Source organism: Sus scrofa, chromosome 6, assembly GCF_054392235.1.
Source record: "Sus scrofa isolate SSC_HxYL_T2T_F1_AM1 chromosome 6, Sscrofa_HxYL_maternal_Yorkshire_Landrace_v2.0, whole genome shotgun sequence".
NCBI classification, from domain to species: domain Eukaryota; kingdom Metazoa; phylum Chordata; class Mammalia; order Artiodactyla; family Suidae; genus Sus; species Sus scrofa.
The window spans coordinates 123,306,867-123,327,111 of NC_139388.1; the positions used below are offsets into that span (position 1 = coordinate 123,306,867).

Consider the following 20,245-nt stretch of genomic DNA (forward strand, 5'->3'; position numbering starts at 1 on the left):
TGATCTCTCAGGTCCCTTGAAGGCCATTTGGGCTCCAAGGAGCTGCCACAGAAAACGATTTTTTTGGCCTCAGAGACTTCATCCTTTAAGAGATAATTACCAACCAACAAATTAATTATATCTGCTGCCATTAAGATGTGGTGTAATAGAAGTACTGAATACAATTGATGCATATAGACATATATATGCCCAATTTATTTCTTTGAGTATGAGTTTTTTTCAATGTGATATAAAATCAGACGCCTCTATCCTACAATAGCTTTGTATGAGCCAGGGTAGCATTTTGCTCCTTTTGATGCACATTGAACATAGTCTGTAATGTATCCACCGATACATAGTATATAATAAGCATATCTTCTCTCTGCTAGTCTATATTATCTTAAGGAGGCAGCAGTTTTTGCTAGCAGACATAGCTAGAAATTAGGACTTCGATCAGTCATTTCAGATCCCGCTTTAACTTTCAAAATAATGATGCTTTTTAGCTAGCTCACGAATATTTGCTCACAAGAGCTCACATAATGCTCTGAAGGTGCTGTTTTTTTATTCCAACATTTACTCTGTAACTAGACACGAGTCATCACAAGGCAGTGAGCCCCGCGAAGCTGTCATCCTGTGCCATCTTTACAACTCATCTTGATAAATGCTATCATAGCTTGGTAATGAACACTTCCATCTCCATCTAACATGGTATTACCGATACATTTGTAAGTGGTTCACTGCAGCGTATCTCTTGAGGTTAGGATTTATACTTAGAGCAGTGTTACAGCTTAGCAAGAGCTGAAAATAAATCAGATAAAATGAAAAGAATTTGAGCAAATAGTTTAAAACATTAATTGATAAACATTGCCTCTCCTTTTTAATCTCCCATGTTAGATATTTGTGGAAATATGCAGTTGAAGCTTTCAAAATATAGCCTTAGGAAGATTTGGTGTTACAAAAAAATATTTGGGAATAGGTTTATGAGAGGTAGGTGTTTTAAAAGGGATATTACTGATGGATGTGGGCAGAGACAGCATAAAAACTTTTTTTTTTTCTTTTTGCCTTTCTAGGGCTGCACCTGCAGTATATGGAGGTTCCCAGGCTAGGGGTCTAATCAGAGCTGTAGCCGCAGGCCTACACCAGAGACGCAGAAATGCAGGATCTGAGCAGCATCTGTGACCTACACCACAGCTCACGGCAAAGCTGGATCCTTAACCCACTGAGTGAGGCCAGGGATGGAACCTCATGGTTCCTAATCGGATTCGTTAACCACTGAGCCACGACGGAAACTCCAGCATAAAATTATTGTAATCAGAGGCACTATTCAGGAGTTCACTTCTGGCACAACAGGTTAAAGATCCAGTGTTGTCACTAGAGTAGCTCGGGTCATTACCATGGCCAGGGTTTGATCCCTGGCCTAGGAACTTCCACATGCTGTTGGCACAGCCAAAAAAAAAAGGCACTATTCAGTGCCCAACAACATATTAATACCCTGTATCTGTATAGCATTTTAGAGCTTACAGCATTCATCAGTGCTTTACCTTTTTTAAGCACATGGAGTGTTGGGAGATGTAGGAGGCAAGTTCCTTGACAGAATCTCTTCTCTTTAGAGAAAGAAGCCTGAAAGCTTATTTAAAACTACAATTTTATTTTTTCACTATGATATGAGTGATTCCTTTCCCCTTGCTTATGGGCTGACGTTTATACTCAGGGCTACATTTCAACATTCCCTGAAGACAAGAACATTCTTTGTTAGAGGCGGCAAAATTCAGTCAATCACAAGAGAAACATGGGATGGCTTAATCCTGCTGAAATGTTTCATTTTTCATGGATACATATTCATTCCTAGAATAGAGCATGACCATTAAAGTCAGCAAAATTAGCAAACATGCTTATGTTGACGTAACCTTACTTATTCCACGGTTGGTGTGTTCCCCAGGGTATAATCAAGATGAAAGTTATTTCCCAGCTCTTGTGTGATAGAGAGTTTGGATGATCAGTGCCTGGAATAAACTGACCTTGGCTGAATCATAAAGTGACCCCGACAGGCAGGGAGGCAGCATTTCTCACTTTTAAGTGTCTCTCTACGTAGTAATATTGTACAGACATTGTAACAGCAATGGTGTTTCTTCAGAGATCCACAGGCAACTGGGTTCCTTATTCAGACTGGTAATCTACACTCACCCTCTACTATAACTAGACTATTTTCAGCTTAATTTTATGCCTAACCTTCCCTTATAGAACAGATCCCTGCAGCAGACATTACTCGTGCTCCCCAAGATTTCTACTTTCCTATTCCTTCCAAATATATATATACCTCCTTAAAGTTAGGTAGTGACCATGTCATTTCCTTTGGTGAAAGCATTTAAGGTGTGGTGCCCAGTTTTCCATACTCTCTTCCCTTGCCGTGGTGCTCATGGAGAGGTCACAGGAATGAGGCAGGCTGGAATGATGAGTCACCTGAAAGCTGCCCTGGAGACTTTGCATTGAGCAGGAAATTCATTTTTGTTGTATAAAACCACTGAGATTGTGGTGGTTTTTGTTACAGCAGCATGATCCAGCCTGCCCTAACAGATGCGCCAGCTCAATTCACCCTGATCACCATTTATGCAGCAGCCCACAGCTACGTATGTGGCTGTTATACCAGTAAGCGATGTTTATGTGTGTGTTGGCCCCAGTCAGTGTTGAAGGAAAGTCTCACAGAAATATCTGGAAACAGCCAGAAGGTAGCTAGGACAGTCATGCTGTGTGAGCCATATCCCTGCCAGGTCCCTGGATTAGCACTGAGGGCTTTCCAATGCAAATAATCACTTTGATTTATTACCAAGGAGGTATCAGTTATATGAGAAGAGAGAGGAGTTTAATTTAGAACACACCGAAACTCCTAGGAGAGTGGGAAATTCAGTGGAAGTGCCTAGCAAGTAATTGGTAATCCAGAAATGGGGCTTGGACATGGGTCAAGAATGTGGGTATAGATTCAGAAGTAATCTCCACACACTTGAAAGCTGAGCATAAGATATGAATAAAATTTCCAAGGGAAATGATAGAAAGTGAGAAAAATAAAAAGCCAAGAAATGAGTCTTAGGAAACAATGATGGGGGTGGAGGGGGGGAGGATTGAGGCAGAGACTGGAGAAGCAAGAAAGGGAAATGTGAGAACTTTGATGAAAATACCCATTCATTTTGAGAGCTAAGAATACCATATCTTCATTAATAAATTCATTTCAATTTCAATTTCAGGGTTTTTAATGAGGATAAAAAATGCACTACTCCATACAGTCCATTTATTCACTCAGATATTAAAATGGATTACCCATCCAGCAGGCAACTGGACATTATCTGTAATAAAAAGCAAAATGATTTAATTCAGTGTCCCAAAAATATCTATCAAGATTTAAAGTTTTACAGAAGAAACAGAACTTTTAAACATGGATGATTTCCTCTTCATCGTAGTTGTTCATTTATGCAACAAACTTATTCTACCCTTTTGGCCCTTGCTAGGTGATTTGGGCATACAGTAGTTATTTTGCAGGCTGGCTATCTCATCCCCTGTGCCCATTTCACACACCACTCCCCCTGCCAATATGCTGGACTTCGTGCCAGCTTCACTTCTGCAAAGATGACCCCAAGAGCTAATCAGCTAACACTTGTCAAACCCTAGGTGTGTGTGCTAGGCACACATTAAATCGGTTTTCTCATTTAATCTTCAAGATATTGGTATCATCCTATTTTACAGAAATGGTGGTTCAAATATCAAGACACTTCCCAAGGTCACAAAGCTATTAAGTGGTGCAGTGAGGACTCAGAATAGGCTGGCCACTGCTAAAGGGTGCTTGGAGCCTTGCTACTCAAAGTGTGGACCTCAAACCAGCAGCACTGATGTTACGTAAGAGTTTGCCAAACTACAGAATCTCAGATCCAACCTAAGGCCCACTCAATCAGAATTTGGCTTTAACAAGGTCTCCAAGTGATAGCTCTGCGCATTAAAGTTTGGAAAGCACAGTGCTAAGTCATTCCACTATGCAGACTTTGCTTTAATGAATGCTAGGGACATGGGGACAATCTTTCCCCAGTGTTGCAATTGGGTGTGTGTAGGGGGGGCACAAAGGTATATTTGTTCTCCAAGGGCAAAAGGAAGGATTCAGATAACAGGTTCTTGCAGTTTCAAACACTATAGATCAGCAAAGGTCAGGACCACTTCCAAAAGCAGCAGATACTGAGCTGCGTCTTGAAGCTAGAACATTTTCTTAATTCATTTCATTAAAACTAGGCGCTGTTCCAAATGGACAAGTGCCCACATCAATAATCCGGAGTTAGCTTCTCCAGCCTGGATTCCATTTTCCAAATAGAAGCCAAATATCATCGGCACCAACAAGCAGATTTGAAACTTCAATAGAACTTGCTATTATTTATTACCTTGTTTATCATATTGTTCAGCTTAGAATGGCATGGTTTAATTACTAATGTTCATGACAGAACTCGTTTGCTCCTCAGTATCAACTGTTCCCCAGGTCTGAGTACAAACACTTGGTGTCAAAGGCAGTGATGTGCAGGTCCCCAGTTACCGGTACTTAATTCAGGGTATGGGGTTGCCTCCTCAAGCCTCCTTTCTAAGCCGAGCCGGCCTCCTCCCTCTCGGGTGGGGCTCAACAACTCAGCTTCTTTCACTGTCTGGCACTTTAGTCCTTGTCACCAACTCACCCTGGCTTCCCAGGGCCCTAACCAGCGTTCCACCTTCCAACTGACCCTTTGGCGAGTCCCCTCGGACCTGCCCGGGCTCTCGTCGGCTGTTCCCACCTACTCCTTGCACCCCCAGGCAGAGGTTACCCGGGCCCCGCGCTGTCCGGTGGCCCCGCGGAGTAGCAGCGGCGACAGCAGACGGCGAGTCACGTGTGGCAGTGGGGGCGGAGCGCAGCGGGCCGGGTGGGTGGAGAAAACAAAGCCCCCAGCTGTCAGTAGTGGAAGGAGGCGGCAGCGCCGGAGCAGGTGAGTCAAGTGCATTTAAAGCGGTACCGCCCTAGCGCACCCCGACCCCCCAGCCCTGGCGCTGTACCTCCCAGGCCCCGCTCTGGCCGCGCCCCCTCCCGCCGCCTGGGGGTGCAGTCCGCCGATGGCGGAGAGCGCGGGACCGGGGGTCTCTGAGCCCCGCAAGAAGTTGTGCAGGGGTTGGCGCCGCGGCCCCCGGGTGTGCACCCGCCGCCCTCCTGCAGGCTGCATCGCCTCTTTGGGGCCTCAGTACTGCGCACCCCAGGAAAAGGGAGGGAATCAGGGCTGCCACGCTGGCAAAGGCAAAGTGGACTGGCTGGGGCCGGGGTGTGTGTGTGTGTGTGGCGGGGGGGGGGGGGCGGTCAGGGCTGAGCTGGCCAGGACAGGGACACGGCGCTGGTGAAAGAGGGGGTCTTGAGAGTGGGCGCCCGCAGCGCGCGGACCTGGCGGCGCCAGAGTTGGGGCCCCGGAACTGGGAACTGGGGGCGCTGGCAGGGGCTGCGAGCTTCGGGACGGATCAGGAAGTGCGGCGCATCGGAGCCCGCCGGCTGGGGATCAAACCTTGGACCTCTGCCGCGCGCCCCGGGCTTCTCCTCCAGCCTCACCTCTACCCACTTGGACTCCGGCTCCGGCTTGTGCTCCCGGCGCCCGGGACGCTGAAGCCGGCTGGGGTGGAAAGAAAGCAGATTATTCTGAGCTGAAGTGGTTCTTCTTCAGGGAGCACCCTGAGTGCAGGGAGAGGGCTACTTAGCGACTCCCCACTCTTGTTTCCGTAAGAAAATCTTCAACCCACCCTTAGAAGGGCTGGACAGTGACCAGATATTTCATAAAGGGCATGCAGGAGGGGTGGGCACAGAAAAGACCCTCCCCTCCGAACCAGGAGCTCTCGGTAATGCAGACTTATCAGACCTCGAAAGGGCCAGTAGAGTTGGTCATCCCTTGAATCACTTTGCCAGTTCCGTACCGAGGGCCGCCCAGTCAGGGGGCAGAGCTGTAACCTCGGTGGCAGGGGCGCTGCAGCCATTTGATCGGGAGGAGCCTTTGTCTTAACCCCCAGCCCCCTTCTGTTAAGTCCTCGGCCGGGTCAGTAGCGCGTGGAGTAATTAATATTCTGAACATTAGCCGTCCCTTCACGCCAGCACCAGCCAACACTGCTGTCCCCTCCTGCGGGCTTTCTTCAGCACTTGCGCACGTCCTCTCCTAGGCCAAAAACATGGAACGTGGTCCAGAGCCTCCAGGCAAGAGGAGGTCACTAGACGCACTATAGCGCAGTCGCGTAAAATCAAGGGTTAAGTGTTCAAACCTGCACCCGCCCGCCCGCGAGGAGACGGAAGAACTTTCTTGATTAGCATAGTATCTGCCCTGGGGCCGCATTGCCAGGCGGCAGCTTGGTCCCAGCGAGGTGAAGCGTGCAATTCTGTCTCGATTGAGCTTTGACACAGCAGCTTTGACACAGCAGCACCTGCTTCAGTCTGAAGGTCCTGAGCCTTACAGATTTGCCGAAGGAGACACTGTGGAATGAAACAGAACAGAGATCAAAAGGTAACCGGAAGAATAGCAATGTTTGAGACACTTCGTTTAAGCACTAAATTTAGCTAAGTTTAGCAAGCAAGGGAGGAGGGGGACGGGGGTCATTGTCTAGCCAGTGTCCCTTCTGGAAATGTCCCTTGCCTTGCTAGTATTCTGTACTGTCAAATTAATTAAGATATGACTTAGGGTTTGCAGGTAGATCTTCAAGAAAGGAGGTTTGCGAGCACACATGGTGGTCCTAGGTAAGCTTAACTGGCAGATTTCACTTGCATGGGAAGACAATGCTTCTTCAGTGCTAAGGTGCCTAAATTTTGCTGCCTGGGGAACTTGGAAAAATCCTGACATCCATGTCTCATCCCAACTATTTTAAATTAGACTGTTTTGAGATGACAGCAAGACAATGGTTGGGGTTTTAGCTGTTAGGGTGGTAGTGCGGGGGTGGGGGGTGTGTGTGTGAGAGAGTTTCCAGGTGATTCCACTGTGCAGCCAAATTTGAAAACTAGTGAAGCAAGGGCAGAATTCAGTGACCAGCAGCTGCAAGCATTGCAAGACAAAATGCCAGTTTAACTACCTTGGTGGGTGGAGGAAACCACCCTGAAACTGGGGTGCTTCTGACAAATCCCTTTGATAGTGGGGAGACTGTCATCAGGCAGCTTGGCAGGCGGTGGTCCCTGCCACATCAGTTTTCATCCTCTCATCCTTCTGGTTCTTATTGGAAAGTTCCCTGTCAGTGCCGGTTTCTGCATGGTCGTTAAGGAGATTGGTAGAAACTTCATTCCAGTGGTGACTCACGTGTAGCAGGCAGTGGGGAAACCCAGCAGAAACTAACTTGGAGCAGCTGGGTGAGTCAGCAGGCTACACTCCAAGGCGGATCCCAGGAATAGGAAGTAATTACATTGAGTAACTTAATGACACGCGTTATTCCACTCCTTTGAAAGGATATTTGAATGTCTGATCAGGATGTTTGCTTGTATGAACCACTCTCTTTTCCAACACCCTGTTCTACCTCCTTCCTATAAAGCTCTCTCTTGTTAGAAGAGGAAACAAGCCGACTAGCTAGACATCTTGCAATTTCCTTGGTGGGAGGCATATAATGCAAACTGTTGGAAAAGGATGAACTGCTTTGGGTTATGTCAGTTATGCCAAGTAGAGAAGATGAATTTGCAGTACGTTAATTTTTTTGGAGTACATTAATTTTGAATACAAAAAAAGCGAAATAACTGATGACACTCGGGTGGATTAAAGGATTTATTTAAATAGAAATGGTTACAGATAACATTTTAAGAGAAATTTTGTTTGCTTTTAACCAAAGTTTTCTTGCTTTAAAAAAAAAGTCATACTCAAGGCATGATCCCAATAAGATGGCCTGTTTAAAGAGGTGCACAGTTTATGAAGTATTTATTTTTATTACTATTAACATTAATTTTTATACCTCTTTCCTCATTTTTCTTTTTCTTTTTCTTTTTTTTTTTTTTTTTTTTTTTTTTGGTCTTTTTAGGGCCTCACGTGCAGCATGTGGAAGTTCCCAGGCTAGGGGTCTAATCAAAGCTATAGCTGCCATCCTACACCACAGCCACAGCAACATCTCCAACCTACACCACAGCTCACGGCAAATCCAGATCCTTAACCCACTGAGCAAGATCAGGGATCAAATCCGCAACCATGTGGTTCCTAGTTGGATTCATTTCCACTGCACCAGTACGGGAACTCCTCATCAGCCGTCGAACTTGATTTGAAACTCTCATAACACCTATGTACCCTGCTTGGTGTTCTGTTATTGCAAAAGGGCCTTTATGTCTATAGCCCTTTTAACATGTAGTACCGGCCTTTTGTGTTTGTACTGAAGGTAGGGGGAATATTTGCAAGCAAAGCATTCTTGTGAAATTCACAAATATGTTCACTCTCTACCCATTATTATGTAAAAAACATATTTAATCATGTGGATGCCAAAAGGAATTAATTAAGCTAGGTGAGTTATTACAGAGTAGGACAATTGGCAGGTTAATAACTTTTAGTGTCTGCCTACATTTAAAATAGCACACATACTTTTAAATAGCCAGCATATCTCAAAATGGGAATTTGTATATATTCCTTGCTGGAGACCAGCAAAAATAAATATTAATAAGAATTTCCAAAGGCCAAAATTACATAAATGAACCCATTCTCATTTCTGTGTAGCTGGAAAAAGTCACTGGGAATGCCCTTCTGAAATCTCAGCTCCTTTTGGGGGAGGCATAAGATACTGATAAGCTAAAATGCAATCTAGAAAAATGGGACTAATCCAGATTAATCAGAAACTGCTGGAGTTCCTGTCGAGGCTCAGCGGTAACTAACCTGACTAGTATCCAGGAGGACAAGGGTTCCGTCCCTGGCCTCACTCAGTGGATTAAGGATCCAGCGTTGCCTTGAACTGTGGTGGTGTAGGTTGCAGATATGGCTTGGATCTGGGTCGCTGCTTGGCAAGGCTTTGATTCCTGGCCCAGGGACTTCCACCTGCCATGGGTATGGCCAAAAAAAGGAAAACATCTTAGTCTTTTTTCAAAGTTTTTAGAGAAGAGGAAAAAAGAAATGTTTCCAAACAGAGGTCAACTAATCAGTAAAGACAGTTTTGTTTCATATTCCCCTTTTGTGTATATTTATTTCCCTATTGAGTATATTTGCAAAAACAGTACATTTTTAATAATAACATGAATATTAGTGATATGGCCAACTTCTGAGCCCAAACACTGCAATACTTATTTACATTGAGATACATCATAGTTCCCAGAGCTCTAGAAAATGCAGAAAAACACCCTGGACCGCAAGCCCATGGTCACACTTGCCTCAACTCATTAGCAGTAGAAAGTTCCTTTTCCTCCACCCTACAGGGGCATTTGTCTGCATATTTGTTTTGATATATGAATGCATAACTTGAGGATCTCTTCAGATCTAGACATTTTCTATTGACTGTCACTTCATACACTTAAAACATGATGTGGAAATTTGTTACTTTGGGAAATAGCACTCCTCTTCCAAAGTATGCGTTTAGGGTAAATTGCTTGCTGTTTACCAAGGCAGTGATGGTTAAATAAGAAGCAGATATACATATTAGTCACTGATATCATTAAAGGCTGACAATATGCCATGGACAATTTAGTTAGAAGTTTTGAATTCAAAAATAGATCAGGAGTTCCCATTGTGGCTCAGCAGTAAAAAACCCAACTAGTATTCATGAGGATGTGGTTTGATCCCTGGCCCTGCTCAGTGGGTTAAGGATCTGGCATTTGCCATGAGCTGTGTTGTAGGTCACAGGTGTGGCTCAGATCCTGCATTGCTGGGGCTGTGGCGTAGGCCAGCAGTTTGTAGCTCTGATTCGATCCCTAGCCTGGGAACTTCGATGTGCTGAGGGTGCAGCCCTAAAAAGAAAAAATAAAATAATAAATAAAAGTAGATCAGATTATGATCCAGAAATTCAAATTATTTGCCTTCTGCCCAAGGCTGAACAGATTACTATTAAGATTCTAGAAAGAGTATTTGAAAGAAGGACAACTACCTTGATAGGAACTTTGTCTTAATTTAGGGTTGCCTCTCATAAAGTTTTCTTCAGTTAAGAGAGCTTCCTCTTTTTTGATGACTTGTTAATGCCACAGACCGTTTGCAAATGAGTTCTATTTTGATTCATAGAGCAACTTAAGGGTTATATATAATTTGTGTCTTCGTCCCTGCCAGAATCAGTACACCTGCAATTTAGAGACCATTGCATGAACATTGCACAATAAGTAATGTAAATTTTGAAGTGCCTGGGATCAGCTAAATCATTTCTAAAAACGAAAACAAGCTATTGTATATGGAACGAATAAACAACAAGGTCCTACTATATTGCACAGGGAACTAAATTCAATATCCCAAGATAAAACATAATGAACAAGAATATAAAAAGAATATATATATATACACACACAACCGAATCACTTTGTCGTACGGTAGAAATTAACACAACAGGAGTTCCCGTCGTGGCGCAGTGGTTAAGGAATCCGACTAGGAACCATGAGGTTGCGGGTTCGGTCCCTGCCCTTGCTCAGTGGGTTAACGATCCGGCGTTGCCGTGAGCTGTGGTGTAGGTTGCAGACGCAGCTCGGACCCCGTGTTGCTGTGGCTCTGGCGTAGGCCGGTGGCTACAGCTCCGATTCAACCCCTAGCCTGGGAACCTCCATATGCGGCGGGAGCGGCCCAGGAAATAGCAACGGCAACAACAACAACAAAAAGACAAAAAAAAAAAAAAAAAAAAAAGAAATTAACACAACATTGTAAATCAACTATAACTTTTTAAATGTAAGTGTATTTAATCTCATCCTAGGACTGTTGGTAGTAATGGCATGTAGATAACTAACTTCCAAGGTAACTTAACCCACGAGTGTTCCTGATGGGGTAATTTGGGAAGGGGAGGAAGGGGACAACTGAAGACAGATTGCATAACTCCTGTGTTGACTTGGAACTAGTCCAAGTGAAATTAACTTTCTTCCCTTATCGTAATTTAGATTCCACTAAATTTTTGTTACTAAATACCTTTTTTTTGATAGAGTGTCTGCCGTACATATATCACTTGTAGTTCTCTCCCAAGTAGTTACTAAAGTTAGGAATTAATTAGATTTACTGTGTATTTAACCAGATTAGGGAATTTGTAATGGTCAATTGCTTCGGCAGGGGCAAAACACTCAAAAGGATTTTGCTAACAGACAAACCTTGGTTCTAACTTAGGCTAATTATAAACATCATGTCAGGAATGACTATTGGTATTTGAAGTCAGTATAAGGGAAAATAAGCAAAAAAACAAACAACAAAACAAAACAAAATGGCTGCTGGGAAATGAGGCAATTCCTGTGTTTTTTTTGCTAAATTATCTAAAACTTTTTATTGGCTGTCATATGTAAAAGTGCAATCAGATGACTAGATTCCCCTCTTTAAAAGCTGTAGTGCTGGATCTCCTACTATAGAGAAATGAGATCTATCGTGTCTTGGGAACCCTGGGACACAGGTTTGATCACTGGCCCAGCACAGTGAGTTAAGGATCAGCATTGCTGCAACTTTGGCTTAGGTTGAGACTGCAGCTCTGATCTGACCCCTGGCCCGTGAGCAACACACGCCTTGGCGTGGCAAAACAAAACAAAACAAAAAAACCTGCAGTACTATTTACAATAGCTAAGACATGGAGGCAACCCAAAGGTCCATTGACAGATGAATGGGTAAAGAAGATTTGGTACTTATATACAATGGAATATTATTCAGCTATAAAAAAGAATGACATAATGCCATTTTCAGCAACATGAATGGACCTGGAGATTTTCATACTAAGTGAAGTAAGCCAGATAAAGCCAGACAAATATTATATGATACCACTTATATGTGGAATCTAAAAAAAAATGATACAAATGAACTTACAAAACAGAAATAGGCTCACAGACTTATAAATTTATGGTTACCAAAGGGTGAAGGGGGAAGGATAAATTAGGAGTTTAGGATTAGCATATATACACAACCATATATGAAATAGATAACCAGAGTTCCCATTGTTATTCAGTGGAAATTAATCTGACTTTAGCATCCATGAGGATGCAGGTTCTCGATCCCTGGCCTTGCCTGGTGGTTGGGGATCAGACATTGCCGTGATGTATGGTGTAGGTTGTAGACACGGCTTGGATCCTGTATTGCTGTGGCTGTGGTGTAGGCTAGCAGCTACAGCTCCAATTTGTCCCCTAGCCTGGGAACCTCCATATGCTGTGGGTGCGGCCATAAAAAATCAAAAAAAGACAAAAAATAATAATGATAATAAAATAGATAACCAAAAAGGACCTACTGTATAGCACAGGGAAATACACTTGATATTTTATAGTAACCTATAAAGGAAGAAAATCTGAAATATATATATATATGTATGACTGAATTGCTTTGCTGTACACTTGAAACTAATACAGCATTGTATATCAGCTATACCTCAATTTAAAAAATTGGGGTTCCCGTCGTGGTTCAGTAGTTAATGAATCCAACTAGGAACCATGAGGTCACGGGTTCAATCCCTGGCCTTGTTGAGTGGGTTAAGGATCTGGCGTTGCCGTGAGTTGTGGTATAGGTCACAGACGTAGCTCAGAGCCCACGCTGCTGTGGCTGTGGTGTAGGCTGGCTGCTACAGCTCCGATTAGACCCCTAACCTGGGAACCTCCATGTGCCACAAGTGTGGCCCTAAAATGGCAAACAATAATAATAATTTTTTTTTCTTTTTAGGGCCGCACCCATGGCATATGGAGGTTCCCAAGCTAGCAGTCCAATCAGAGCTATGGCTGCTGGCCTGCACCACAGCCACAGAAATGCCAGATCCAAGCCAAGTCTTCAGCCTACACCACAGCTCACAGCAATGCTGGCTCCTTAACCCACTGAACAAGGCCATGGATCCAACCTGCAACCTCATGGTTCCTAGTTGGATTCGTTACTGCTGTGCCATGATGGGAAATCCTAAAAAATAATTTTTTTTAAGCTGGTAAAGTTGACTTTCAAAAACTGATAAACAAGAAGGGAGAGACTGCCTGCAACAACCTTACACTTTCCTTCCTTCCTTCCAAAATAATCTTAAATCCAGTCAACCCGCCAAACTGTGATGTATTAAGAACTTCTCATGAGTCTAACAAAGAAATCACTGTCTCCATGCTCCCACTGAGCATCTTCAGTTCTCCAAAAGAGAAAAAGACAGGGAACTAGAAGAAAAACCTTCCTGCTTCAAGCCACCTGGTCCTTCCCCAGAAAGGATGCTATTATACATGACTTCTGTTAGCTTCACTTCCTGCCTGCCCTCTATCATGATTTTCTTTGAGTGCAGTCTTCTGGGTACAAATCTCCCAAAAGGAGTTTCCATGAATCAATAGCAGTAATAGCCAAGTGCTCCGTGTGGTATTGGCAAGTCCAGAAAGCAATTCCATGTACCATTGGAATGTTTAAACAACACTGACTTCGGGTCTGTTAATTCTCCATGCCAGAATCAACTCTCTTAGGACTTAAATGCAAGTTAGAATCTAGGGTATGTTTTTAACAATGGTTGCCAGATAAAATACAGGATGCCCAGTTAAATGTAAATTTCAGGTAAACAATGATTTTTTTTTCTTTTTTTTTTTTTAGTTTAAGTATGTCCTATATATTGCCTGGGGTATATCAATACTGAGAAAGTAATCTTTTATCTAAAATTCAAATTTAGCTGGGCACCCCATCTTTTTTGTGGTGGTCGATTGAAGTTTTATTTTTGTTTTCTCTTTTTGTTTTTGCTGAGTTTCCCAATCTTTTATCCCATAATCTCAACATGACTAGCTTTCCTGGTCTGCAGAATATCTGATCTCAGACTCTATTTATTGGATAATAAAATGTCTTAGCTGCCTTTGCTTAATAAAGAGAAAAATCATGCATTATTGGAAGTTTTCTGCACACTTTGCTCAAGAAGGGAAATAAAAAGTAAAGCCAGATCAAGAAAATTAGCAATTTTATTTCGTGAGCTCCCTTAAGGTACTTTCTATTATTTCACAGGCCTTTTAATAAGATAGATACATCAATAGGTAAATTGCTAGCTCAAGTGATACCAGCCTGAGGGACCCATCAACCTTGTCCACAAGATTTAGTTGATTGAAGTTCAACCTCAGGTGACTCCACTGATCAAGTGAGGTCCCAGGACCTGTAGCATCAGCATTACCTGGGATGCCTTGATATGTAGAATTTGGGGCTCCACCCAGACCTTCTCAATCAGAATCTTCAGTTTAACAAAATCGTAGGTGATTCGTATATACATTAAAGTTTGAGTTGGCCTGAACTAGAGGATCCACTTTTTCACCATAAATTGTTTTTTATGTTTAATACCATGTTGAAATAATCCTTAACAACTGTCTGTTTTAACACATATGAAGTAGTTTCTTCAAGATCTGAAACTATTGTATTCTGTTTTATTCAGATGAAAATTCTAAATGACCATTTCTAATATTCTTTTATAATGAACATATGCAACAAAATAGACAAATGTAAGTTTAAAAATGTCATTGCTAGAACTGATTCAACAGCCTATTATAACTTTCTGGCTTGTCCTTGATTGAGAACCTATAAATTAGGTGACAAATATTTCCTGGTCCTCAAATCACCAGCAAATCTTTTTCATGTTTGTGTACTTTCTATATTGTAACTTACATGATATTTATATGCCAACACCATATGCCCATATGTTTGCATCCCTAGGTTCTTCTAAAACTGAACAACAGACATGCAGTTGGGGCCTGTGGCAAATTCCAAACTACTTTTATGAAATTTTAACGTTTTAAAAAGCAATTTAAAAGGCTCCATAGATCCTCATTCCTGTTGAGTTCAAAAACTTTTTTTTTTTTTAGGGCCACACCCATGGCATATGGAAGTTGCCAGGCTAGGGGTCGAATTGGAGCTACAGCTGCCAGCCTACTCCACAGCCACAGCAATGTGGGATCCGAGCTGTGTCTACAACTTGCACCACAGCTCACGGCAATGCCAGATCCTTAACCCACTGAGCAAGGCCAGGGATCGAACCCACATCCTCATGGATCCTGGTCAGGTTCGTTAACCGCCAAGCCATGAAGGGAACTCCAAAAAGCCCCTTCTTTATGCTTGCCTGCTTGTTTTTTTAAGAGGTTATAGTGTTGTGTTGTAGAAAGGATTCTGGAATTGGGCCAAGAGTATCAGAAGGCCTGATGTTTACAACTAGTTCTGGGTGGTTTTGGGACCTTACTATCCTTCATCAGCATGCCTGAAATTGGGTTTTCTCATCTGTCAAATACAGACAGTGGAGTCTGGCATTATCTCACAAGATTCTTGTAAGGATCAAATTAGATAATGTGTGTGTAGGTCTTTGTGATGACTGTGTTGTGTATAGTGATGTGGTAATAAGATTAGTTTAGTGACCTGCTTCAGATAGGGCTGGCAGTTGACTAAACATTCAGTGATGTAGAGTTCCTGCTGTGGTACAGTGGGTTAAGAATTCGACTGCAGCAGCTTGGGTCCCTGTGGAGACACGGGTTCCATCCCTGGCCCAGCACAGTGGGTTAAAGGCTCTGGCATAGGTTGCAGCTGCGGCTTGGATTCAGTCCGTGGCCTGGGAACTTCCATGTGCTGAGGGTTCAGCCATATAAAAAAAAAAAAATTATATGATGTGGTCTCTTGTAGCACACCTAATTCAGAAGAAAGGTGATGATAATTTTATTTTACTTTGTTTGTTTGTTTTGATTTTTAAAGCCGCACCTGAGGCATATGGAGGTTCCCAGGCTAGAGGTCTAATCGAAGCTACAGCTGCCAGCCTACACCACAGCCACAGCAACGTGGGCTCTGAGCCATATCTGCGACCTACACCACAGCTCACGGCAATACCGGATCCTTAACCCACTGAGTGAGGCCAGGGATCAAACCAGCAACCTCATGCTTCCTAGTTGGATTTGTTTCTGCTGCACCACGATAGGAACTCCAGGTGATGATAATTTTAACACTTCCATCTATGCACTGGGAATGGAACCATCAAGCATAAATCTAGTAGACCTGCAGCTTGTGGCTCTACGTCCACTGCAGCCACAACTCTCCCTTCTGTTCCTCAGAAATTTAAAGTTCTCCTCCTGGCTTGGGACAGTGGTATGCTCTGGGGCACCAAGCAATGAATTCTTCATCAGGGTACCACTCATTGCTCTATGAAGTCAAAAGGCGCAAGGATTTTTATCCTGCCAGAATTCTATACAATTCCTTCAGCATTTTTTCCCCAGGAAAAATTGACTAATGGGTTATAAAAAACATGCTTCAATATTTTAAATTAATTTTTATAATAAAATATTATTCCTTCAAAAACATGTTTTTATGTCACCATCATAATTAATTGTCATCATCAGTTATTAAGCAGCTTAGTGTCTTCAACATAATCCCAGATTGGAAGATGCTGCATGGTCATTTTGTTAAAAGACACCCCAGTGCAGAATTCAACTCCCAAGCTCATGGAGGAGAAACTCATTTTTTTGTTGTTGTTTGATAAACACAACATAAAACCATTAGTGAAAAGCCTGGAAAAGATGAGAGAGGGGCATGAGATGAAGCACTCCTAATTTCACCACCTTCATGCAACTATCACAAATCTATTTTTGTTTTTGTGTGAAATTCTTATTGTCTATGTACACGGTCAACAATATTTCACATAAAAATTTTTATTAGCATGTTGAATATTGTCTTCACATTCAACATAGTGTTTTAGCTGTGGTGTCTGCATGTTCTTCTTCCTGGGCTGTCTTTCCTTGGTCATTCATGCTCAAACTTTGATTGATCACAGGTGTTAATCCTTCCAGGGCCTCGCCACTTGGTGCGCTCTGTGGACCACAGAGCATCTTAGGAATGCCCAAACTCAGGCTCCACCCCAGACATTCTTAATTAGAATTTGTCCTTTAATAAGATCCACCATGGGTGTCTGTTGTTATGAGTTAACACTGGAGAAACCTTGTTTTGGAAAGTCTTTCCTAACCTCTTAACCATTGCTTCCCGCCCCTTGACACCGCCCCCCCCCCTGCCGCCCCCAGGATAGGTTAGGTAGTTCATTGTTGTTGCCCTCTAATTCCCCCCACATGGGTCTGCCCAGCACATACATTGGTTGGAGATGGTGATGAACTCGTGTAGTCATCTCCACAGTCCCAGGTCCTGGCCTGGCACTTGACATGTAAGAGGTTTTATATTTGGAATTGTTTCAGCATTTTCCAGCACCACTGCTTTGTAGACAAAGAAATGCAGAAGAAGGGATTTTTTTCCCCACTGGGAAGTGGGGTACTCAGGTAGGGCTCTCCCAGTTGTTGGCCTGCAGTTTCCAGTTCCTTTTGTTGCAGCCTTTATTATAGAAAACCTATGGAGTTGGGGGTGCTTTTCTCTGCAAATTTCTGAAATGGCACTGCTGGAACTTTATTCCTCTTGCTTAAAATATTAATTTTTAGGAGTTCTCTTGTGCAGCGGGTTAAGGATCCCGTTGTCATTGCATTGGCTCAGGTTGCTGTTGCGGCGCCAGTTTTGTCCCTGGCCTGGGAACTTCCACATGCAGTGGGCGCGACAAAAAAAATAATATCTATTAAACACCAACACGTCAGAGGAATTGCACTCTTCAGTTGGTGTAAAGGTAGAGCTGCTGGCAGGGTGTTTAGGAGAAGTAGATAGTGGCTATCTGACAGGAGAAAATACGACTCTAGTAGGTGGTAGAAAAGGTAAATAGGGGAATGCTGCAAAAAGACTTCTAGTTCTGACATGTTATACTATTTTTGTCTTGAATCATTATCGGTCACTTTTCCAGTTTAAAATAAATCACATTTTTCATCTATAAAAACTCAGGATGGGACATTTCTTCCCCATCCTGCATCTCACAAATTTCATCCACCCCCTACATTCAGAGCAAAACTGATACTCTAGGGATTTTTTTTTTTCCTGATGTTTATTTTATTTTTTATTTTTTTATTTATTTTTGTCTTTTTGCTATTTCTAGGGCCACTCCGGTGGCATATGGAGGTTCCCAGTCTAGGGGTCCAATCGGAGCTGTAGCTGCCAGCCTACGCTAGAGCCACAGCAACGCAGGATCCGAGCCGCGTCTGCAACCTACACCACAGCTCACAGCAATGCCGGATGGTTAACCCACTGGATTGTTAACCCACTGAGCAAGGGCAGGGATCGAACCGGCAACCTCATGGTTCCTAGTCAGATTCGTTTCCACTGTACCATGATGGGAACACCGAGATGTTTATTTTTAAATTGTAGACCAAGTGTTGTAACTGATGTTGCTAAATTTGGGTGAGCAGCCCCCAAACCATGGGGAATTTTCACTAGATTCACAAACCACTAAGTCTTTTCATTGTGGAAGGAATGTTTTGTGAACTCGGAGATGGATAATCTGACGAGGAAGGCTCAGCCCTGGAGGCTGCTGTTTTGAAGTAGCAGGAGACTGATTAGGGCTTTGGAATCAAGTTGTACCCAGAAACAAGAAGCATCTCTGTCCCGCAGGGCTATTGTTTTCTCTTCTTTGAAAGGGACAAGAGGCTCCTGGTACTGCTTATCAACAGCTCTCACAATTAGCCACACAGACCACAAGGAGTATATTCAAGAATGTGTAGCTCCCCCCACCCCCACCTTGGAAGTCTATGGCTGTACTTACCAATCACCATGGACACCACCTCCGGTGGAATCATGAATCTGAGTTAGGTTTATCCCTTGTGGAAAAGTGTACGAGGTTGTCTTTCTGTCCTAAACTGCTTATCCAAGTGTCTGTGATGATATTATTCATGGCAGTTTGCCCAGACTGTGCACCTTGGGTGGGGTTTGTAAGTCATTTGACAGCCTCAGAGCATACCTGTTGAGCAATCTGACTCAGATGAGCCATGCAAGATAGGTAGAACAATTGTGTTTTATACATTGTAACATTCAGCCTAAGTCCATTTGAGTCATATTTTCCTGGGGATTGTGGCCCATCCCAATGAAAAGCGATATTTAGCAACATATTCTTGTGGGGCTTAGTGGTGTTTTAAGGGTTGCTCTTGGAATCTGAAAGCTGTATGCATTTTTTTCCATTTGTGTAATTCCATTTGTTGATGATGGCTGTATGTGTTTTTGTTTTTCACATGTTGGGGGTTTGTTTTGAAATGTTAAATTACCTTGTTACTAGCATTGGACTGTTACTGTGTTAATAATTTTATAGGAATTTTGTTGATAGAGTTTTACACCTTGATTTCTCTATTTGAAAAACTGCCCCAATTCTCATTACTAATGTTCATGAGCTCTAGAGATTTAAAAGCAAAAAGAACAAAGTTATCCCAGATATGACAAACTCGAAAGATGGTCAACAAAGAGCAGCCACAACATCTACTAAAATATTCAAGAGAAAAGAAAGACAAAAACGGTTGTCTCTAATTAACCTCTTTATTCAAACGAATCTCTTAAAAATCTTTGCACTTTAGGCACAATATCATCCTATTGTTTTTATTATTAACTATCATTTTAAGGTGATTGTCAAGGGACCTGGTTCTCTTCCAGTTCTGCTTAAAGACCCATCCGAGCTAACTCACCTGGGGCCCCTATGCTCCTTAGTAAAGAGGGGGATCTTATCTTTAAAGCATCCTTTTCCCACAAGATATCCCAGTGCTCTGAAAGGTGGTTGTTTGTCCAACTTTCTTAGAATAAAATAGAGTAGAAAATGCACTGAGAACTGTATTTTCCCCCCCTCTGGAGAGAAATTCGCACGTTTTTCAACAACTGAGGAAAAACGTATAGTTTTGATTGTCCCCTAGCACCTCAAATTTTTTAGTTAAATTGTAATAGAAGCAGTGATAAGATTCAAACTTCCACTTAACATATGGAGAATACCATTGCAGCTCATCAAAATATGAAGGCGGTGGGGTTTCTAGCAGAGTAGACACATTTTTAAAAGCATCCTCTGGGAGAACTTCCTGTGCTCCCCATTCCCTGTGCATCCTGTGTGTGCGTGGTGGGCAGTGAGCCTCTCTCCACCAGTCAGCCTGCACTGGGATACAGAGATGTCACATATCACATCCAGTTAAAGGGAAGGAAAATCTGTGATAAAAGCAGACCTACCAACCCAGTCTAGCAGTGAGTTGTATTATATAGCAGTGAGTTGTATTGTGCTGCCCCCGCAAAATAGGCAAAGAAATGAAAGCCTGCATCAAAAAGGCATACAAAGGGCAGTCTCTCTTATAATATTGCAGTTGAAT

At 42.9% G+C, this 20,245-nt stretch overlaps 1 protein-coding gene across 3 annotated transcripts in view; it reads left to right on the forward strand.

Moving 5' to 3' along the window:
- The first annotated feature begins 4,935 nt into the window (after positions 1 to 4,935).
- The window catches only part of MAPRE2 (microtubule associated protein RP/EB family member 2), a 170,419-nt gene continuing 155,109 nt past the window's right edge, over positions 4,936 to 20,245 (forward strand). For 2 of the 3 annotated variants that reach the window (XR_014807858.1, XM_021096265.2), the window contains exon 1: positions 4,936 to 4,964. Coding sequence is in view for 1 of the 3 variants with exons in the window: in XM_005665343.4 (XP_005665400.2) it covers positions 6,483 to 6,506 (24 nt within the window). In the remaining 2 variants the exon portion in view is untranslated. Of the gene's footprint in view, positions 6,507 to 20,245 lie in introns of all 3 variants that reach the window. The other variant, XM_005665343.4, reaches the window with a different exon arrangement.